This window comes from Leptonotus elevatus, chromosome 10, assembly GCF_054856555.1.
Source record: "Leptonotus elevatus isolate MCC_2025b chromosome 10, RoL_Lele_1.0, whole genome shotgun sequence".
NCBI lineage: Eukaryota > Metazoa > Chordata > Actinopteri > Syngnathiformes > Syngnathidae > Leptonotus > Leptonotus elevatus.
In genome coordinates, this window is record NC_141248.1 from 13,919,136 (window position 1) to 13,941,558 (window position 22,423).

General features: G+C 41.1%; 1 protein-coding gene across 1 annotated transcript in view; it reads right to left on the minus strand.

Annotated features, from left to right (window-relative positions):
- The window catches only part of col7a1 (collagen, type VII, alpha 1), a 63,336-nt gene that overhangs the window by 30,892 nt on the left and 10,021 nt on the right, over positions 1 to 22,423 (minus strand). Inside the window, exons 13-65 of the mRNA XM_086086907.1 lie at positions 21,935 to 22,051; positions 20,772 to 20,918; positions 20,543 to 20,668; positions 20,307 to 20,453; positions 20,025 to 20,147; positions 19,060 to 19,329; positions 18,830 to 18,973; positions 18,617 to 18,748; positions 18,377 to 18,523; positions 18,156 to 18,281; positions 17,925 to 18,074; positions 16,406 to 16,542; positions 16,162 to 16,288; positions 15,929 to 16,072; positions 15,669 to 15,838; positions 15,548 to 15,589; positions 15,354 to 15,380; positions 15,232 to 15,276; positions 13,926 to 14,036; positions 13,786 to 13,857; positions 13,670 to 13,705; positions 13,538 to 13,591; positions 13,364 to 13,435; positions 13,100 to 13,213; positions 11,677 to 11,703; positions 11,522 to 11,575; positions 11,344 to 11,415; positions 10,083 to 10,142; positions 9,848 to 9,883; positions 9,723 to 9,767; positions 9,070 to 9,105; positions 8,957 to 9,001; positions 8,833 to 8,868; positions 8,663 to 8,698; positions 8,549 to 8,581; positions 8,404 to 8,475; positions 8,253 to 8,309; positions 8,014 to 8,049; positions 7,847 to 7,927; positions 6,747 to 6,782; positions 6,344 to 6,388; positions 6,181 to 6,252; positions 6,021 to 6,065; positions 5,901 to 5,936; positions 5,684 to 5,725; positions 3,551 to 3,631; positions 3,349 to 3,384; positions 3,207 to 3,242; positions 1,214 to 1,294; positions 1,068 to 1,103; positions 609 to 680; positions 476 to 520; positions 181 to 216 (exon numbers count right to left, since the gene is read on the minus strand). Of these exons, the coding sequence (XP_085943033.1) occupies positions 181 to 216; positions 476 to 520; positions 609 to 680; positions 1,068 to 1,103; positions 1,214 to 1,294; positions 3,207 to 3,242; positions 3,349 to 3,384; positions 3,551 to 3,631; positions 5,684 to 5,725; positions 5,901 to 5,936; positions 6,021 to 6,065; positions 6,181 to 6,252; positions 6,344 to 6,388; positions 6,747 to 6,782; positions 7,847 to 7,927; positions 8,014 to 8,049; positions 8,253 to 8,309; positions 8,404 to 8,475; positions 8,549 to 8,581; positions 8,663 to 8,698; positions 8,833 to 8,868; positions 8,957 to 9,001; positions 9,070 to 9,105; positions 9,723 to 9,767; positions 9,848 to 9,883; positions 10,083 to 10,142; positions 11,344 to 11,415; positions 11,522 to 11,575; positions 11,677 to 11,703; positions 13,100 to 13,213; positions 13,364 to 13,435; positions 13,538 to 13,591; positions 13,670 to 13,705; positions 13,786 to 13,857; positions 13,926 to 14,036; positions 15,232 to 15,276; positions 15,354 to 15,380; positions 15,548 to 15,589; positions 15,669 to 15,838; positions 15,929 to 16,072; positions 16,162 to 16,288; positions 16,406 to 16,542; positions 17,925 to 18,074; positions 18,156 to 18,281; positions 18,377 to 18,523; positions 18,617 to 18,748; positions 18,830 to 18,973; positions 19,060 to 19,329; positions 20,025 to 20,147; positions 20,307 to 20,453; positions 20,543 to 20,668; positions 20,772 to 20,918; positions 21,935 to 22,051 (4,205 nt within the window). The remainder of the gene's footprint in view (positions 1 to 180; positions 217 to 475; positions 521 to 608; positions 681 to 1,067; positions 1,104 to 1,213; positions 1,295 to 3,206; positions 3,243 to 3,348; positions 3,385 to 3,550; positions 3,632 to 5,683; positions 5,726 to 5,900; positions 5,937 to 6,020; positions 6,066 to 6,180; positions 6,253 to 6,343; positions 6,389 to 6,746; positions 6,783 to 7,846; positions 7,928 to 8,013; positions 8,050 to 8,252; positions 8,310 to 8,403; positions 8,476 to 8,548; positions 8,582 to 8,662; positions 8,699 to 8,832; positions 8,869 to 8,956; positions 9,002 to 9,069; positions 9,106 to 9,722; positions 9,768 to 9,847; positions 9,884 to 10,082; positions 10,143 to 11,343; positions 11,416 to 11,521; positions 11,576 to 11,676; positions 11,704 to 13,099; positions 13,214 to 13,363; positions 13,436 to 13,537; positions 13,592 to 13,669; positions 13,706 to 13,785; positions 13,858 to 13,925; positions 14,037 to 15,231; positions 15,277 to 15,353; positions 15,381 to 15,547; positions 15,590 to 15,668; positions 15,839 to 15,928; positions 16,073 to 16,161; positions 16,289 to 16,405; positions 16,543 to 17,924; positions 18,075 to 18,155; positions 18,282 to 18,376; positions 18,524 to 18,616; positions 18,749 to 18,829; positions 18,974 to 19,059; positions 19,330 to 20,024; positions 20,148 to 20,306; positions 20,454 to 20,542; positions 20,669 to 20,771; positions 20,919 to 21,934; positions 22,052 to 22,423) is intronic.

Below are 22,423 nucleotides of genomic sequence, written 5' to 3' on the forward strand. Positions count from 1 at the left end.
TAACTTTCACAACTTCATTAAATGTGAGGAGTGTGAAACTAGAGAATAAGTGACCCTGGATGTCAGTCTGTTTTTTTGTGTGTGTTTTTTTAACCATAATACTGGTCAGGTAAAACAAAAATCAACAACAATAAAAGAAAGAGCAGTCTGTGAGAAATGATCATAGAATGGAACACGAACCTTTCGGCCATCCTCTCCTGGCACACCGTCTTCGCCCTGTGTAATCAAAACAAACTGCATTACCGACTCTACAGGGGGAAACTGAATGATGGCCAGTTTTGCAGTAGGGGCACTCAGATAATTTAGTGGCACCACTTTACAGACTCATTCAGGACAGCCATTATGCAGTCAAGCCTGAAATAAAAGTCTGCACTCTTTCTGACTCAACAAAGCACACATATACTCATTTAATACTGTTTTCTGACTATTGATATTGAACATAATCAAAACCACAAGTTGGAATCCTATTTATTACCATTTTGCCAGGAAGCCCAGGTTTACCATCTTCTCCTGCTTTACCCTGAAACGACGCAAAAAAACCGAATGTATTTACTCGTAAACAAATACAGCATATATCTGTGTGCCTATAAGTGTGAACGTGTACTCACAGGTGTTCCTGTAGCAGCTGGAGCGCCCACAGGCCCTTGGGGACCCTGTTCCCCTCGAAGTCCTGCTAAACCCTGGGAGCAGTTTCAGCATTATAAGCACAGTGTTTTTACAGCATATAGCAGGAAAGATTGAATTAGTCACTGAGCTGCAGCTCTTGCAAATATCTATTCCTAGAATCACTTTAATTTCATAAGTATAAGATGAGTCATTATGTGCTTGAAGAGTAATTATGAAAATGGCCATTTTGATGTGACAGTCCCCCTTCAAAGAAAAGTGACAGGGAGATCATTTCCGCAGCGTAACAGCTGCTAACATTTCCACAGTGCCCTCTGTAGGATGCAAGCATGAAGTACAACAGCAGTTTTTCCATTTACCAATGCCGGGCTGTAAAAGTCATCAATACAATTTTCTTCAATTTGTGTATACAGTTTTAAATGTTTTCATAAAGGTAAACTCACATCTCTTCCAGGATCCCCCGATTTCCCAGGATCACCCTGCAATTAATAAACGACAAGAAGCACACAAAACGTATTAGCGGTGGACATGTTCTACTTTGGATAATGTTCAACATACAGCATGTTTGTTGGGTTTGGAGCTCCAGTACCCTCTGACCAGGTGGTCCGGCAACACCTGGTTTACCATCCAGACCAGGACGACCATCCAACCCGGAGGCTCCCCTTTCTCCCTGATTACACAGAGAAGTGACGATTAGAGCCAAATCTATGACTTGCTACATTTTGGAGCCACCAGACGACCCGCCGGATATTATGACGTTCTTTGACAGGCTAACCATTCCAACAATCACCCCCAGAGGACAGTTTGAAATAGATAGATAGAGAGATTACAAGCAAACAAGTAATGAAGGCAATTAAATCAATGCAGAGCGGCAAAGCCTGACAGGTTTTTAATTGAGGTGTACAAGGTATTTGCTGATACGATAGCACCGATACTTGCAGGTCGTAACAGGACATGGCAGTACCCGTTTGCTTCCTTGTAAGAATTTGACTATTTGAATACAATTATTATTATTATTTTTTTTTTTTTGCAATACTAGAGTAAATAGATGTAATTGTTCATCCACTACAGTAGGTGGCAGTACTGTGCTCATTGAAAGAGAGTGTGCAGAGACGTATTTACAAATATTTTGTAGATATATGATAAGATTTATAGTCGTGGTGGAGAGTTAGGGGGGCTTGAAATATTTTTTTCCTCCAAGGAGAGGGTCGGGATTGTAAGACCGCACTACATGCAGATGACCAGCTTTTGTGCATATCCATACCGATGGTATTAATAATATCCATAACCAATAAAAAATAAATCAAAATTTGCATTAAAAATACAACATATATGTTTACATATGTACAGTTTACATTCTGTATGGCGTAGGAGGAGTTAAAGTTACAGATTAGCAGGTGACATTAATATACTTTAGCTAAAATTACAGTCCTTCCTAAGGATCTTCATGTGTTTCAGATGATCCCCATAATAATCCCTGTGAAAATATTCAAAAGAAAGACTAAGCTTTTCATTTATTGCTGGGATGAATAAAATATACCTACAGATACTGGTAGGTTTGGATGACAGAATATTATTTGGTATTACTGGGCTGCCAACATAAAGCTAATTCATTGGATTTACACATATGAGAATAAGATGGGTCCAGACTGTGTACATATAAAACTATAATCCGCTTGCTGCCAACAATCACATTATCGCTACGCTATCACACAATGGGCTCTTTGCACAAATCCACTACTTCCTGAATTCAGTACCACTCCTTCATTTCGTGTGTCTTTTATGATTGGACAAACTGATTAATCCAGGTGTGCCCGGCCTCAGTAACCACGACGACAATGGCCAGACACACCTGGATTAATCAGTTTGTCCAATCATAAAAGACAGGAAGTAGCGGATTTGTGCAAAGAACCCATATAGCTCACAAACCCAGATTAAAGCCTCATTTAGGATTATTTTTCCATTTAAGCATAACAAGTATTTTGCTCACAAATAAGCATTTCTTTCTTCAGTCTGTTTGACAATTTCAGTATTGTCATAGAAATGGGTTGATAGGGTTGTGATGTGATGCGTTTATCCCGTTTGAGTCACCACCCCCCCCCCCCCAAAAAAAAATACACCAGATCACATTACTTTAGGATTTACAGAGATGTAAGAAGAGACGAAACGTGTATCTGTGATTTACAGTAGACTAGAAAACCAATAACATGGGACAAAACTGAAATGGCAAAAGGATTTGGGGGTTAAGCTTTCTGAGCATTTGTGGCAACGTAATCGAGAACAACAATTCTAAAATAAGTGTGATATGACTACCACTAGTGCTACGCAAAGATCCACTGAACTCAATGTGCCATCTGCATAATGTCGTTACATTGTTGTTGTTTTTTTTATATCCATTTGTTTAGGGCAGTTGAGATTTATTTAAATTGTACTTTTCTGAACTTGGGGTGATACATTAATTTGACAAAATCAACACAAATGGGAAATTGGTGTATGCCTATGTTTATGGATTGTGTCTTAGTTAACAAAATGGAGGTAACAGGAGGTAGCATTAGGCTAAGTTAGCTCGCCGCCGTTCAAACCTTCTCTCCAGGTGTTCCTCTTTCTCCGCTGTCCCCCTGAAAAAAAGACATTTTTGTGTGGTAAACATAAGTGAAACACAACCACTATATTTCTGTACAGACAGTTATAAGTAGAGATGCAAGCGACAGAAAGAAAACTCACTCTGGAGCCGGCAAGCCCACGTTGTCCCTCGGGACCCTTTGGAGAGAGCAGGGAAGGAACAAGAAGTCACACAGGTTTACCAACCATGCATAACAAATCAACAGCGAAAAGGGTCAGTGTGCATACTGATGCATACACCGACGCTGATTAGGAGCTCATGGAAGCAATTGTAAACTGCAAGTACTGTAGGAGGCAGACTCACTCTTTGGCCTACAGCTCCCGAAGTTCCGGCTTCACCTTTCTGACCGTTGCTTCCGTTCGCTCCTGGGCTTCCTCTGTCTCCCTGACAAGCACAACAATAGCATCAACACTTAGTTGGGCCGCACAGAAAAGTTTGCTCCGTTTCCCCATACATGATTAGAAAGTATTTCCTTGATAGTTTCCTCTATTTTTCAGATCTGTACGCGTAGCTGGAAGCAGGTAAAAGATTCGAGTGTCAAGTGGAAAATGATGTTGCCAGTTTCACCCACTCATCATCCACATGCTGTATTTAAAGAACGTTTCAAATTGGTGCTTTACCATGACAAATTGATCCAATTAACGTTAAGGATGGCGACTGTCAACTTGGCTGTATTTCCCGAGAAGTGAGGACCCTGTGGTGTGTAATGGTCTGACTTCAAATCAGATGGCAGTGCGTTTAAATCATCCATCCGTCCATCCTTCTATTTTCTACCACTTATCCTGTTCAGAGTGAGCCGGAGCCAACTGCCTGTGGGCGAGAGGCGGGGTATATCCTGGACTGATCGCAAGTCAATTACAGGGCCTACAGAATACTGACAAACAAGCATGAACACTCACATTCACATCAAAAGGGAAATTTGGAAGAACACAGCAAAATCGCCAGTGTCAGATTAACACTGAGAGCGTTAGATATAACACTAAAAAAAGTGTTTATGTGTCCACACCAATGAGTGTAAATCTTACGCTTTTCAAAGTGTTACTTTTTTTCCCACACTTAACCAGAGTTACTCCAACACTGTTATGGTGTTAAAGATCTACATTGGTAAACACTGAGTAGTGTTTAAAATAATCTACACTAGAGTCAGTGTCAAATATTTAATTTAGCTAAACTAAACTTACTTACTTCTAGAGTTTAAACACTTATGAGTGTATTGCACTAGTGTCAGTGTTAAAAAGTTAGCTCAAACTACACTTTACAAATGACTAAATGGTACTTCATTTATATAGCTTTTCCTTCTTACAAGGCCCCCAAAACGCTTGAGAGAGTTTGGACATTTTTTTAAGGCAATAATGAGTGAAAATAGTTAGGTTTAGCTAATATACATTTTAGGAAGCCTGTTTTGTATTAAATAGATGGTTGAACTGTGGCAGATTCAGATTCGGAATATTTATTGTCATTGTCACAAAGGAACAACGAAACTTCGTTTGGAGCATCCACACAGCAGAATTGGTAAAGTGCAAAATCCCACAAAATAAGCGTCAAAGGTAAGTGTGAAGATTCATTTGCACCTATTAAACTGCTAACCCTTTATTTATTGCATCATCCATAGCTCTAAAACCTTGAAAAAGGGGTTGCCGCGAGCCATCGCTGCGAGCCAGCTCACATCAATGGTTGGCCGGCGCGAACTGAGCTCGTATCATACCATTTTAATCAACGATAGCATCATAAATTTGCAAAATAAATTGTGTTGTTAATTTGCTTCTTTTTTTTTTTTTGCATATTAAATTACCAATTGAAGATGATTTTTGGGGTGGTGTTGTGTTGATGTTGTTGTACAATGGTAAATGATGTAAATATAAAGTATAATTAAAAAAAATTTTGACAGCAGAATAAGCCAGAACTGGTCACGTCCCATTCCAGTTCATGCAATGTTTCAAATGTTTGTTGTTGTTTTTTAAAATAATAATTGTCATTGATTAAAGTAAACAGCAGCTGAAGTAGAGAGTAGGAAAAAAGTTAGCTCCCCTTTTAGCTACCATAACATGCATTGTTTGGATTTATGAGGAAGCCGAGAATCCGGACAAAACCCACGTATTGTATGCATGAGGAGCATTTTTTTTATCGCCACACAGGAAGTTGACATCTGAGACTTAAAGTGCAAACCTGTGACTGTGAGGTAGACATGCTAGCCACATGTGCGCTATTTGAATCACATCAGGGTCAAATTGAGACTCTTGAAAACCTAAATTTAGCTGAGTTCGTGATCTTCCAGAACAACAAAACATCATTTGTGACATGGATGGATACCATTAGTCTGTATGCCTTTACAGTGTTACCATGGCGACTCTGCCCTACTGGACTCTTTGGCCTTGCTATTGCTGCGTGTAATGCAACTAACTGCAAGTACAGTTGCGGTAGAATCTTTTTACACACCTTCTCCCCTTGCTCTCCTTTCAACTGGCCTTGGATGTCAGCCTGTTAAGGAAGAACAGAGACCTTTACGTGTAATTATAGAACCAAGTGTTATCGCAATTTGCTGAATATGCGCATGCTCATTGATATAAGAATTACGATATACAATTGCAATCAATTTAGCCAAAGATGATTGATTTTTGTTTAGATTAGCACAGGGTTATGAAACGTGACATACCAATTTGCCCTGTGGCCCTGGAGGTCCTTGACTTCCCTTAAGAAAGAAATGAAAAATATGCATTTTTATTCAACAACGTGTCGGTGTATTCATATAACATGAAACTTCATGAGGACAAACCTGCAATCCTTTCTCTCCTCTGAGGCCGTTGAGTCCAGGGCTGCCCTGTGAACAAATGCAGATCAATAAAGATGTTAAGTAGCTGACCTTGCATCTGTGGAAAGGCCTGCCAACATATTGAAAAGCTGTCTGTGTGAAGATGCACAAATGTGGGCCTCACATTTCGCCCCTGCTCTCCCGGCTCACCCGCGTCTCCTTTCTCTCCAGGCCGCCCCGACTGGCCAGAGATTCCCTAAGGGCGAAACCAAACACAAAAAAAATGTGAAACTCAAACTATTTTAAACGTAAATTCAAAATCACGAGTCAAGCCAAACTTGTCATACCCTCACTCCTCGTTCTCCGGCCTTCCCGGGAAGTCCTGACTCCCCCTGAGGACGATACAATAACAAACAACACTGAAACACTGCAGCCATGCTGAGAATGATGATAATGGAGGTCACTTAAGAAATCAGGATTCATTGTCCCAAATTATAATCAAATGAGGTGTCATTGCAGGTTATGCTGCGTGTGATGAAAGCAGACACAACTATACACAGGTACTGCACGTTAAATGACAATCTGCCTCAGTTCAAACTCGAAATGCTAATGCGCATAGTGACTAAAGTCATGTAGTGAAAGTGGCAATGACATATGGAAATGAATCACCGTGATTAGATTTAAAATCCTTTACATAGCCAAAAATAATGAGAAAAGAGTTACAAAGAGAGAATCAGAAATCAGACGTACAGGGGTGCCTTCATCCCCCTTCTCTCCTCGTTCTCCCTGTAAAACAAGCATAAATAATACTGACTTTTTAAAACTGATGAAACAAAAAAAAAAAAACACTCATTGTGCAAGAAGCATATACAGACACACAATGGCATATTTCTCTCACAAAACAAGAGGGGATCATGTATTACCTATAACAGCATCCTGTGAGGAAGATGCACGGAGGAAGGAAGAGAACAACTTCTCACATTCAGCAGGTAGACAATATTTGTGAAGAAATCACCTATTTGTCAAGACAGATCTGTCTTTTCCCCAAACTAATTTACATTTACATTGCAATTCAACTTTGAAATTGGTTGCGATTGCTTCGAGATGAAGATGTTGAGCTGACAGAAATAATCCTATCACGCTGTGTAATACATCACAATGTCGTGTACGTATCATGGCATGACAATGCAACTCAAGCTGTCATGCAGTGTGCAACTCGTTGTCACGCGTGGCCAGCAATTGTCGACCGCTAATTTGAATTGGATTTGAAATTTGAATTGCAAGTGACACAATGGCCCAAATAGAAATAATTAATTTATGAGTTTTACAATACTATATTTATAATTTCATATGTATCTGTGGCAAAAACAAAACAAAAAACTATCAATGCTATCATTGGCAACGGCCTCTGAAATATCCACACACTCTGCTTTATTCTTGTGCATTTTCCTTTCTTTTTATTATTATATTACAGTTACAGGAGCCAGCGAAGTCAACCCCCAAAAAATGTCTTGGCAATATTATGTTCTATGCAGCCTCACTAAAATACAAAAACAAAATACGGTTTTGGTTAATATTGCGTGATTCCACTGTCCGGCCCCTCTCTGGCATTGGTTCCTGGGTACGGGGGGTGTGGGGGGGGGGGGGGGTCCCCGGGATTTGGGGGTCAGGGTTTGTGGGGCTGGCAGATGTCAATCAGAATGTCATGTTTAGAATAGTGAGGGCACATACAACATATTATTGTCAAGGGATGTTTAAGGTTGATTTCCTCTTTAAAAAAAATTGTGCCGAAAGTGAGTAACTGACTGTAATTTGTTTGCGATTGTCCAGTCCCTTGAGTGTGCAGTCACCTGTTTCCCAGGAAGACCAAGCTTCCCTGGGATTCCCGGCCGGCCGTCCTCTCCCCTCTGTCCCGGCTCACCTGGGTCTCCCTAATGGGCAGTTTCAAGAGCAATTTGGCAAGGAGATAAATACAAATAAAGCAGAAAAGCCAAATGAAGCACAGTAGGCTCCTCACCTTGGTACCCGGCCTAGCGCTAACACCTGGAGTTCCCTGAGGAGGGAGAGAGCACATGATTTATGCATTTGCAGTTTGGGGCACGACTGAAATGTGGCACAAGGGAACGCGGGATGAATAATAGAAGATATTGTCAGGAATATTTCACAGGCACTGTACTGGTGGTGCAAGCAGAAGAGCTAGTAGATAAAACAGAACTCTCCAGTATGATGTTAGGATGACGGCCGGCTTTCACTCACTGCCTCTCCTCGCTCTCCTTTAGGTCCAATCGTGCCCAAGCCTGACCCTGGAGATCCCTTTTAAGGTTAGAACAAAGGAGGTGTCATTTGGATGCTGGATACTAGTGCCTTTTTTTTTTTTTTTTTTTTTTACAACTTCACAGTTACTGACTTTCTCTCCTCTCTGTCCCGAGTCTCCCTTTGTTCCTTTGGGCCCCTCAAAACCAGGCAGACCCGGCTCCCCCTTAGGGAGAAGAGCAAATGGGAGGTGTCAGGCTATAATGGTCAAATTGATGATTGTACGAGATATTACTTACCTGCTCTCCTTTCTTCCCTAAGGGACCTTGAACCTGGAGGATTTTAATACACAGTAATGTCAAAGATTTACGAAACTCGTAATTATTCCACTCATTATTTTTCAGACAACTCACAGTTCGCCCTGGTTCCCCTCGTGCACCTTCACTTCCCTGAGAACACACAAGTTCTTTAATCTTTTGCTGGGATACTCATTACATGCGATTATGAGACGTTCTGCAGTAGAATCACGTTGCAAGTGACCTGACCCATCTGGTATGATTACTCCTATTTGAATCAGTCTCACCTTTTCTCCCGATGCTCCGCTGGGCCCCGGGGAACCCTGAGGACAATTGGAAAGACTTAGACATGAGACTCCCAGCAAAAGTCAGGTTATGAAACATAAAAGGCGATGCCGGGTATATAGTCACCCTCAACCCTGGTGGTCCTGGGGTTCCTGGTTTTCCTGAGTCCCCCTATGAAAACATTGGGAAAATAAGGATGTGAACGCTTGGAAATAATAGACTACAAAATAAATGCTTACTCTCTCTCCCGTTTCACCAACAAGTCCTCTTTCTCCCTGCAAAGAAACAAATCCACAGTATTCTTATGTTATGTTGTTTTCTTTATTTTTGGGAGTTTTTATTGTTTTCTGTTAAATGTTGCTTCTGTTGTCATCATGTATTTGGGTTGATGACGCTGATGGTGGGGGGGAGGGGGGGGTAAATCTGTTTATTTTCAGTTTGAATATATGTTTGTTTGTTTGTTTTGGATCCACGGAATGAATAAAAAGGCAGAAAAAGGGAAAAAAATGCTCAGTTGATGCAAAATGTTCTGATATGTCACCAATGCCTCCATGTAGCATACAAATATTTCCATTTCAATTTAATGCAACCATACTTTTCACACAAAGCGCTCCTCTAAGTTTGGGCAACTATGAATATCATTTCACACAGCCAGACCTTCATGAGGAAAAAAAATTGACATTTAAATTAGGTAGTCTATAGTCTGGACAAACAAGTCAATATTATGTCAGCTATTAGCTTCTACTTTTATTGTGGTGAATGTATACAGACTGTGCTCATACAAGCATAAACATTACTGCCCAAAGTGTTTTTCAACACGTGTTTTTAAAAGTACATTGTATGCTGCATGTTCTAATGTTCAGGCTTGACTCCTGCTCATGTCTCCACTTACCCGGTCTCCCTGCGATCCAGGCTCGCCCGTCTGACCTCGATCGCCCTATTGGGACAGAGCGCGATAGAGGTCAGGCTTCTAATTAAATGTTACAGCACATCTCATTTTTCATACCTTTATCGTACCTTACTGCCAATTTCTCCTGGGGGCCCACGAGGACCCTGAAGGACATAACAAGACTCTTAATGTGTGCAGGCAATCGCCGACAAAAGGGTGCTCACCCACATGTGTCCAAAGATTAAATAAGAGCAACTAAAAAGAGCCTGACATCTCCCCATGTCTTCTTCCTCTGAGACTGTAAAACCTAAATGTATTCACATGACACGTAAGTAGAGTTAGTTGTTTGTTAGGCTGACCCACCCTGTCACCAGGATCGCCCTGCCTGCCTAGTGGCCCAGGCAGCCCAACAGCACTGTCACCCTGTAAAATGAGAAGGGAATGCATTTTTAATGACTAATTAGTGGAGGACAGCTGCTGAAAAAAGAAATGAGAAAATGTTATCTTTTAGGAATTAATACCTTACTTAACGTCCGTGTACATGTTTTGATGTATTCAACATTCTTCCAAACTGTTCAAAATTCCAACCGACATCACTGCTTGTCATAATTGTAATGGAGTGCACATGACACTGTATATATATATATATATATATAGCAGAGTAAAAATTGAACATCTTTTCTTAAAATTGATAGATTATTAATAATCAATGAGAGTCATCTATGTGAAGACACTCATCGTGTTGATGATTGGTCTCATTTATCTCAATGAATAACATGCAAAACTCTATTTGTACAAATCTCTGCATGTGCTAATATGTCACATGATCACTTCTACATCATTCCTAGGAAATCCCAATACCTCATGAAAGGTGAGCTTTTATAGCCATTACATGTTGGCGACGCCTGCTCTAGCCACTGATTGTGAAAATGGATGCCTTTCTAACATAAAAAGTACAATTAAAAAATAACAGGGAAACGTTTCAAAGACATACAATTCTATATAGTTTTGTACAGCAGTTTACTTCAACGGGAAGTCAACCCCGCAAAAAGTTATTGACAATAATATGTTCCATGCAGCTCCACTAGTCTAAAATGCGCTATTCTGGTTAATATTGCGTTAGTGGAATATGTGTTAAGCAGTTTTCATCAATATCAGTAGGCGGCCATTTTACCACTTGCTGTCGAGTCAAAATTACATCACAGTTGTCTCAGGTAACAACCAATCACAGCTCAGCGTCATTAAACAGGTGAGCTGTGATTAATCTTTCTGTCATGATGTCAACTGTGATGACATCACAGTTGCCCTGAGCAACTGTGATGTCATCTTTAGTCGACAGCAAGTGGCAAAATGGCCGCCCCCTGAGATGGATAAAAACGACTGGTTGTGTTGCCTAACTCAAATTCCACAAATGCAATATTAATCAGAATGTCATGTTTAGACCAGTGAGGTCACATATAACATATTATTGTCAAGTAATGTTTAAGATTGACTTCCCCTTTCAATAATTTCCCAAGTACAGTATTTCACTGAGTATCTATTACAGCGCCGGCCCAAGCAAAGTAACAACCTAATACTGAAATGCCTCAGTGCACCTCATGACGTATATAGCAAATCAACCTGCCTTGTCTCCTTTGGCCCCCTGTGACCCGGACAGCCCTCTAGGACCTTGCACACCTGGAGGTCCTGGAGAACCCTGATTATAAAAAGGCAATTAGTGAATGCAAAGTACCAAGCCCCACATGCATCGCAGAATTAATTTGCTAACTAAGTGTGTCAGCACATTGATTGACTGCACTTACTGTGGCACCCTTCTCGCCAGCTACGGCCACCCCGCTGCCGACTCCTGGAGGTCCCTAGAAGCATAGGGATAAGCGTTGAGTCATTATGCATATGCATGCAGGTTCCTCAGGATATTTCTGCAAGAAGTAGGCAAGATGGCAGTCGGGTGACTCACCCTCTCTCCGGGGCCGCCCTTGTCTCCCTGCAGAGGGAGATAGAGAGAAGAAAGCTGAACATTGTTGGCAGGCTGAACTTGCTCTTGTAAAGGTTATAAGGTGGATATTTTTCATTTGCATGACTTACACTCTAACCAACAGTAATAACAGAAGCGATAACAAAAGAACAACTTTGCAAGTCCAACACAAATACAAAAAAGAATCGAACATATTTCTCCATATTCAAATATAACAGTTGCACTTTTTAATGTTGGCTTGTTGGAGTAAAAACTTAGTTTAATGCCATAATATTTATGGTTATTGAATGCTAATATAATGTACATATGATGTACATACGGTACAGTATATGGGGAAATAGTCAAATCTATCAGTAGTTTTCATGACATTCTGCAGCTGGAATACCCTTTATTTATCAGCCTTGCCACTCAACTCTGTATTGTGACTCAATGCTACCACCATGTGCGCGATTGTAAAATAACAACATGCAGCCTTTTGTTTTTATGTCTGTGCACAGTTGACAAGTGTATACAATACAACTATATATATTTTTTAAAGTGTTTACTTGCCCTCTTGGGGATAAACATCAGGAGATGTTAATATTTGTCAACTGTGGGCCTGTGAAGCTCTTTGAGACTCTTTGGTGCTTAAAGGGGAAGTCAACCTTAAACGTTTCTTGACAATAATATGTATTATGTGATCTCACTAGTCTGAACCTGACATTCTGATCAATATTAAATTTGTGGAATATGAATTATGCAGCAAGATCCAGACATTTTTATCCATCTCAGGGGGGCGGCCATTTTGCCACTCACTGCCGACTGAAGATTACATCACAGTTGCTCGGTGCTCAGGCAATGACCAATCGCAGCTCACCTGTTTTCTGAAGCTGAGCTGTGATTGGTTGTTATTTGAGACCTGAGCAACTGTGATGTAATTTTCACTCGACAGCAAGTGGCAAAATAAATGCCTTCTGATATTGATATAAATGGCTGGACTTTGCTGCTTATCTCATATTCCATTAACAAAATATTAACCTGAATACCGTATTTAGATGTGGGGCTGCATAGAACATATTATTGCCCCCCCAAAAAAAATTGGGGGGTTGACTTCCCATTTATAGAATTAATAGTTAGCATTGGTTTATGCCTTTTGCAGGTTCTCTGTGGGTACTTGGAATTTTTATCAGTCCAAAAATATATCTCACTCACACCACAGAATGTTTATTTTTATTTATTTTATTTTTTTTACTGTAATGTATCTAAATACAATTAAAATATTGATTGAATATACTATGATGCAGTTTTGCAAAGACCTCTTGTACTTGATCATTACAATTCTGTCGGTGGGTGTTTCATGTAATCAGTACATGCATATTGTTATTCTAACTTGTGAACACAATGGAAAGAAAGGTGGGTTCACAACCTTGATGGAGAGTCCTGGCGTTCCCGGTATCCCGGGGCGACCATCCTGCCCTGGTATACCTGGTTGTCCTAGGGTACCTTTGGCACCATCGATGCCTGGCCGACCAGGGGTCCCCTGAATTGACAGTATTCAAATGTCCTTTCATTTGATCTTCTGTCACGACTAAACCAAATGTAATTCTGACACATTTTGCCATCTGCAGTGTAGTTAAAGTTGGGCAAAAATGAATATCAATATAATATTATTTGTGTAATTTCTTCTTACAGGTACTCCAGGGATGCCTGGATCTCCCTTCCTCCCTGGAAAGCCGCCTCCCGATGTGGATCCCGGATCCCCCTGGAGCATTTGTAAGGTACCAGGAACAGATTTTCACACCGAGTTTTCACATGTGCCCTCTCTTGTAGTTGATTAGGACAGATCATGTATGGCTCAACTCACCCTTTCACCTCTCTCTCCCTTTGGTCCTTGTGACCCTGTTGCACCAGGTTCTCCCTAAAGTGGCAGAAAATACAATATGATAATGATGCTTTAATAGCAGTAGAATGCATCTTTGAGTTGAGGACGACTTACTTGGCTTCCTCTGACACCAGGTAGACCCTGTGAACCCTACAAAACACATAAAGTCATTATCTCTTTGTGTGCTCAAATAATCGATTTTTTTTTTTAATTCTGGTTTTACTGCTTACAGGAAGTCCTGTATTTCCCTGGGAACCTGGTCGTCCTGGTAAACCTGGATTTCCATCAATACCGGGGAAACCCTACAAACATTTACTGTTTAGATCAGCCTACGTCGACATGACATTGGTGAGGTTTTATTTCTACTCACTCTCTCGCCTTTTGACCCCACTGAGGGTTCAATAGGAACTGAAGGCCCTGGTGGACCTTGACGCCCTTCGGGACCCCTCGGACCATCTCTTCCAGGAAAACCATCCCGACCCTGATGCACACACAAACACACATGCACAACAACATTTTTGGGTGTGAAAAATTGCTTCTTAAACAGGTACTGTGGTGCCTTTGATGTTCTGTGACCAAGTATGTGACTCAAACTATTATATCTCAATAATCTCTCAACTTGTCTTTCCCCATTGAAATGAATGGAAATGCCATTAATCCATTCTAGCTCCCCCACCTTGCAAAAAAATGTATCATGTTTTTAATAAGAAAAATTGCACTCAAAAAAAAAAAACAATAGCATTTAAAGGATTAAAAGGTTGGTGCATATGCTGCTTCTGTTTAGCATACCTTTGCCACCAGGCGGCAGTATAATACAGACATACAGGGTAGTAGTCATTCTTCTCAGAGGATAAAGAATATATGTTTGTGAGTATTGTTATATTGTTTGTCTATTATGTTGCTCCACCATTTGTGTTTAAACATCCATCCATCATTCCTTAAATGAATATAACACCGTAAAAGCATTGCTCTTCATTTGTCCATGTAAGGGCTTTTGCATTGTTTGTTGGTATAAACCTAAATGGACTTTGCTAAGGCAAAGTTATCATATGTTGTTGTTTTTAATACAAAACGGCAGTTTGACAGTAAACGTCCACTGGGAGCATTAAAAAGACCCTTTTTTGAACTTTTTTATTTTTTTTTAGATATACCAAACTTAACCTTGCTCTGCAAGATGAATTCTCGCGGTATTTGTGAATTCACAAGCTCCGGAGAATACATCTTGTACCAAGCCCGTTAATTTCCATCGATCCGAACGACCAATCACAGAGCGACATTGTGTTTGGGACGTGATATGCAACTGTGACGAAACCAAGAAGCCTGCGCCGACGCCGGGGCAAACAAACATGGACGAATGGACGCTGCAATTAATTGCGTTCTTGCAGAATTACCGTTACTCACCGTTTTCCTTGATGAATGTTGAACAGCGAGAGGCACACTAGTAAATATGTTTGTGCTTCCCCCAAGTCCCAGATTGATATCGTGGAGAACTCCCTTGAGTGAATCACAATATCAATCTGGCTATTGCCAGGTTATACCAAACTGCTGTTTGATGTGAGTTGTGTCGAGTGCTCATGCATCATCCTAATGAGAAGTGTTTGTAATATTTTTGGTTTACAACACAACTTAATGTTGTGCCATGTGAATGTAATATTTAATGTTGGCGAATGACTTACAGGTTCTCCTTTGCGTCCATCGATAGCATCTCTGCCTCTTTCACCCTGAGGAATATAACAATAATGCATAAACAGGTGAAAAACAAAGTGTAACAGAAGATCAAAGAGAAACTGCGCCGCACCTTCTCTCCACGATCTCCCTTGTCTCCCTACAAAAAAAAAAACATACACAAGAGGTTCAGTCATGAGGAGCGGAAAAGAAAGAAGAACAATCTGTAGGGTGTGTCTGGACGTCGTAAGCAGAGCTGTTTGTTCAGTGCTTAATAGAAGTAATCCGATTGTAATTACAAATGCTGCCAAACTCAAGATGACTCACCCGTGGACATTGAGCGGTACACTGTTCTGGCCCCGGGCCACCCTAAAACCACAAACACCATGCTGAAGAAAAGGTTGGATGAAATACACAAAAACCACGAGGAATTAAGACAAATCCGCACCCCTGATCCTTTGGCAATACCGCAGAGCAAGTCTGCCAGATCGGTATGTAGCGCGTCCAACTGGGAGGCATCGCGCACATACAGAACGTTCTGGGTGCTGCCGTCTGTCACTGCTTGCCGCAGCTCCTCGGTATCTGCCCGATCTACTCCGACTGCCAACACGGTCACCCCTGGAAAACACCCCCCAAAATGACATGATTTTTAATGAATGGAAGCAACAAAAAAAAGTCACATTTGACATATGATAGCTCACTTCTCACCTGTCGCTCGGAGGCTGGAGGCCGCAAGCGTGAGGCTGTCCGCAGATTTCTGATCAGAAATGATGACAACAACCGCAGGGACCCTCGGCCTCCTTCCAGCGGAGGTGGTGAGAAGATACTGAGAGGCAAAATTCAATGCCTGGCCTGCAAACGGAAGTAGACCACATCCAAGTGACCGACAACACGATAACAATGTTCTTGTAGATTTTTTTGAAAAGGTCTGAAAAACTGACCAATGTTGTTTCCGGGACTTTCGCCAAAAGGCGTCGACTGGATTTCTTGGAGCAGTGTGTCTGCCGTGCTGTGACGATCGAGTTGGAACCAGGTTTTGGGTCTATAACCATACACAACAACCCCCACCTGAGGAGCAGAAAACAAAATATGGCTACGAGACACCAGAAAACTCGCCCAATCTATTGAATGTGTGTTTTTTTTAAAACTGTTTTTATTTATTTTCTTAATGTTTTTCTTTCGTACCTGTGAGTCACGCACTCCAATAGTCTGGAATGAACCCACTGCACTTGTGAGAAGAGCGCGCAGAGGTCCGGCAAGGTTAGTTCGATCAGTCGATGCTGGCACGAGAAAGACCACATCCAGACGTCCACCGAGACACACTGTGGAAAACACAAGTTTTCATATACTGTAAAAACTGGAAGTAAAGCAAGAAGATGCTTTTTGGCCGTTCATTACATGTAATTGCCTCATGGAAATGTCAGTTCTCTGTTAGCCAGTCAATAGACTGAATTATACCTAGATTTGCTCCTTTTGCTACTGTATTGCTGAGAGTACAATTTTCAAGGCATTTTGATTAGCTTGGGAGAGTGCTTGAAGATCATTCCAATCATGACATACAATATGTTTACAACGTACTTTGCAGGGATACCTTTGAATGATGGACCACATGCTACTTCATCAAGAAACGGTACATTTCTATTAAAGTGCCAGTCACAAGCTTTTCACAATGGCACGTAAATGAATACAAAAAAACAAGCCTGCACTGCTATAAACGAAAATGGAACTCTAATGAAATGTATTTGTCTCATAGATCTACCTTGTGCAGTATTTGTCCAATTCTTAGCTATTTTCTTTTCATTAATAATATTATCATTGATAGAGCATACAAAAAAACAAACACTTATGGAGCTGAAATGTCACCAGATTGTCCAAACATGTTGAAATTCAAAATGGCACAATCCATCATTTCTAAATGATTATGGTCATTATTATATGTGGGACAGAAATCTTTATATGTTATATATTATACATCTTTTTTTTTTTTTTCATATTTTTGATGCACTCTACACCTGATGTGCTATATATAGTGCATTTCCCATGATTACCCAATTTATCCATAAACTAAAGTGGAAAATGAAAAATGTGAGTTGAGAGTATTAAAAGCCATAAACCATCAAGTGGCGCTCGGGAGCAATGTTTTAGTTTCGCTTGAGCGGACGTATATCTTTGCCAAGTGACCATACTTGCACCAAAACAAGCCGGCTTGGCCGCGATTGAGAGAACAGGCCTGTGTGTGTGGACGCAGTAAAACACACTCACGTGCACACGCGACATGTGGGTGCACGTGCGTGCGTGGTCAAAGGGACAATTCTTGACAAAATGTGCTTTATATACATCATAGTTAGTTTTGCTCATTGCACACTATAGCTTTTATTGTCCATAGAGGGCATCAAAAATAAATAAATAAGAACTACAGTATATATGTATGGATAGGTCTGATGCCACTGAACATTTTTGAGTGGTCGGAAGTAAAAAAACAAAAAAACAAATCATAATTGACTTAGTTATCACACTTCAAAGAGGGAGTCAACTCTTGGCTAAAATGCCATGAGAGGGTTCATTTATTTTTCCGCACAAGATAAGGTTGAACAACAACAACTTTAAAAATATAGATATTTGCACACTGTTCTTTTATATTACATTGTCTATGTGTACTTCTAAAACCATATTCTACATGAAAAAGTACATGTTGAAGCCTTACCGTTGCGTTCATTGGCAAAGCTCTCTCTTCCAAGTCCACTTTCAAAAGTCGGCTGTATGCTGAAGCGGTACTGATGGCCCAGACGAAGTCCAGTCACCTGGTAAGAGCTGGATGAAGCAGGCAGTGTGACGGATAAACCCGGACCCCGGTCTAAGAAATGTCAAACTACAAATTAGTGGACTACGCAAGTTTGTGTATCAGAAACAGCAATGCCAAATAACCATGTTTTACCATTTTCCTTTCTCCAGCGAAGAACATACCCTCGGACACCCGGTAATGGTTGCCAGCTGAGGCGCACAGAATCCTGTGTTACCTCTGCTACTCTTAAAAGTGTGGCCGGGAGGGAGGGAGCACCAGCTTCATGCAGAGATTCAGCACATTACAAACGGTAAGGATCAAGAGGAAACTTTAGTGAACCGTACATGGCGGCTACGCGTCAAAACAGAACTTACGAGTGGTGACTCGGACAGACACGGGCGTTCCCTCACGGTTCTGAATTAGAGCCATGACATTCACCAAATACTGCACTCCGGGATCCAGTCGGTCTAAAGCCACGACGGTCACGTCTCCACCCACCAACTGACTTGTCTCCTCGCCACCTACAGCCAAACAGTAAAATGGTTAGAGACTGGACATCTAAATATTAGTCACAGAGCTCTGATGTATTAAAAAAAAAACTTAGGACCACCAACCATCGGTTCTTTTCCACGACACCCGATAGGCTGTCGCTCCTCGGACGCCAACCCACGACACTCTAACAACCTCTCCTGGGTTCTCCTGGACTTGGAGCGACGTCACCGTGCCAACATCAGACTGATTTGGTTCTGCAGTAAACGTATTTCAAATATTCTTCATATAGGTCATTTTCAGAGCAACATACCGTCTATTTAAATTCGGTTCAGTACCTGTTCTGACACTGAGGAAGCCGGGACTTCCCTCTCGAGAGCCACTCAGCGCAGATACAAACACGCTGTAAATAGTGTCCGGCCGGAGTCCGTCGATGGTGAAGGAAGAGACGTTTGCTGCCACGTTTCGAGTTGTTTCCACTCCTGCATCAAATCACAACCAAAACAAACACATTTTGTATTTGATATTTGGAGTGCCACACACACGTTTTATTCAAAATGCCTCTTACCGTCAACATCATTGCGCCATCTGATTTTATAGCCAGTTGCCCTTAAGGTAGGCGACCATGCTATGCGTATCCTCTGAGGTGTTACGTCGACTGTGCGAAGGCCATAAACCGCTCCACTGTGCGGGTTGGTCCGGGTGGAACGCGTCACGGACTCGCCAACACGGTCGTTGACTATGGCCGCCACACCAAATACCAGCGCCTCATCGGGTTGCAGGCCGTCCATCGTAAAGACGGAGGTTTCAGCCGCCACGTCGCGAGACTGCTCTCCGCCTTAAATGCAAAATGAGAAAATGGAAGTCATATAAACAAAAAGCAAAGCACCTGTCACGAAGGAATACAAAAAAAAATGTCAAGCATTTGAAAAAGTAACAATTACCATATTGTGAATGATACCTTTGACCCCTGCTACTGGCAGGGTATAGGGACTAGGTTGGCCTGCAAATAGCTAAAATCTGAAAATTCTGATATTTTTTTTTTAAGCCCAAAAATTATTCCAAAAAATGCTGATCAACATTCAACGAACAAACACAACCTACACATTTAAAACAAAAGAGCCACAAACATTACAATTCTATAAGAGAGCCTTGAATAATATTTATTACTCAAGTGTTTAATTTGCGCCTTGTAAAATACTGTATGTTTCATTTGTTTTTAAATTGTTGTCCTCAACCAAGAAAATCATCGAATAACTGGGGAAGAAAAAAAAGCGTGATTAACTTATCAATAAGCCTAAAGGAAAGGAATTTTTTTTTTTTATTATTATTATTTTTTTTTAAAGGCTTCCATTTTCTTGATCACATAGCAACTGGACTCAGGAGTGATGAAAAAAGGCCATGTGGAATGATGAGTCCACACCATCATGTCTAGTGCCAAGTACACTAAAGATGGTGGTCCCATGCTCCCATCTGCAATCCAAGCCATGAATGAACGCGTGCCATATTTGGCTTAGGTGTACATTCACTTACTATTTCCTTGTCTCCATGTAATCCTATAACCTGTCGCTTCATTAACACCAGTCCAGGCTATTCGAATTCTCCTGCTGTTTGCCAGTGCCACTCTTAGGTATGACACTCGTCCAATGTCTTGCTCTGAAATGAAATCGCCACCGGGAAAAAGAAAAGATTCAGGAACCACTAAGTTCATTTTTAGTTCCCTGGAGAAAATAGAAAGTCCATAAGAAGCAGCTAACTAAAGGTTGTGAAATGTTATGAACGGACAGAAAGCAAGCATGTCACAACATAACCCACCTGGTCTGACAAAGACGCTGGCTGGCTCGCCTTCGTTGTCTCCCACCAGCGGTGTGACACTCACATCATAGGACACTCCCACGATCAGGTCTCGGAGGTCAAGAGTCGTCTGGTTCCCGGGGACAATCTGAATATTTTGCACCCCCACTGGCGTGATAAGGAACAGCAGAGCTTTCAAATGTATCAAGCATACTCTAAATGATTATTTTTTTAATTCACAACATAAATCAGTGTACCCTCAGGACTTTGGATAATAATGCGGTACTGCGTGGCCCCAGCTATGCCAGTCCAGCCAAGTCTGACCGTACTGCCCAAAGACTCCAGCACTCTCAGGTTGGACACCCGCCCCACTGGCTGTACTTCTGTAATTGCAGCATGAGAACAACATAGAACAAGTATTCATTAAAAATCCTATTCAGATGTTTGTGGAATTTAACTCAACAATTCAAAAGTTAGCGAAGTTACCTTTGGAAGTGCTTGTGACAGGTGTGGCCTCCTCACGACCCTCAAACAGCGTGTACAGGGTGATGAGGTATTCCGTGTTGGGCTGAAGCCCAGTCAGCTCGTATTTGCTGGTGCTCCTGGGTAAAGACAAGGTCTGGGCACGGCCACCTGCACACCAATGAGTGGTTAATAGAATGCACACGCAGTTCTAAGAAGAGGTACAGTGTTCCCTCCCTTTCCGCGGGTGATACGTTCCATGCCCACCCACGATAGGTGAATTTCCAAGAAGTAGAGGTCGTTAAAAAAAAAAAAGATTTTTTTTTTTCACCCTTCAATAACGCTAATACTGTACTGTCTGTCACCTTAATGAGCTCTGCTTGCGGAGTTGTGTAAAAGAGCAGCCTCTTTGAAGTCAATTGCCTTCAATTAACTTGTTTTTCTACTCTCCTGTGAGTGCAAGTGCACGGAGCGGGGTGGGCGGAGGAATGAGATGCATTGTGTACGAGTAACTGGGATCTGTTCTAAAAATAGCTCACCGATGATGGGACACTAACTTGCTAAGAAGAATTAAAAGAAGAAAAATGTCAACACGTTTCTTAATTTATCAAATATTCTATAGTTTGATTAACTCATTTGCTCCCCAAAACATATGAATACGTTCTATTTTAAATATGACCATGGTTCCAAAAATGTATGAACTGAAGAGGGATGCTTGAAGAATGGTAGTTGTTGCAAAAACGGCCAGCAGATGGCATCAGAGTATAAGAGATCAACCAGGGCCATGTTGCAACAAGCAGGCTGGGAGTGAATGAGTTAAAAATGTAATAGAATGTGTTGAATGAAAGAAAGAGCTGTTTGTATTTACTCAAATATTACAAAAAATAAAGAAAATAGCAGCACAAATCAAGAGTGTTATGGGCTACTCACTATTGAAAATGGGGGGGATAAAAATCCGCGATAGAATGAATCTGCAATAAGTGAACCTCGAAGTAGTAGGGACCATATAGCCTAATAAAATGCAATAATAGCTTGTCATTATTACACGGTTTAATTACTTCAAATCCGATTTTTTATTCTATATATCTGGATTGGATCGCAATTTAAACATGAAAATGTACCAAATAAAATGTCCAGTGAGTTTATAGTAAATGATTTACTTATAACCAATTCAAATGACAAATCACCTTCGCCCGCTCGCCATTCCAGGCGGTAGCCCTGAGAGGATGGAATGATTCTCCATGTGAGGCGGATGGATGAGGGACTGGTGATCGCTGCATTGAGGACCTGCTGCAGCTGGCGATCTGAAGAAAACATCAATTATTGAATAATGAGTAGCATTGCTGACATTATTTCATCACCTGTAATAGACAATGATGCTACTGCTTTAATTTCCATTTAAACGGTATTATTTTAAGACGCAGTCCAGTGGAATGCAATGTGACTAAGGGCAGTCCCTTAACACACACTCCGCCCGTGCATCAAAATGAGAGAAAGTGTGACCTATCTTTGAGCGTCCCCCAAAAAATCAAAGCAAGAGTTATCTGTTAAAACAAAAAAAAAAGAAGCAGAACCCCTCTGTGGCTGAATTAAAAGATTAAAATCGGGCCGCTGCAGCTAATCCAATCCTTTACATCAAGCGTGTGAAGCACATTAATAAAGCAATAATGAAATCA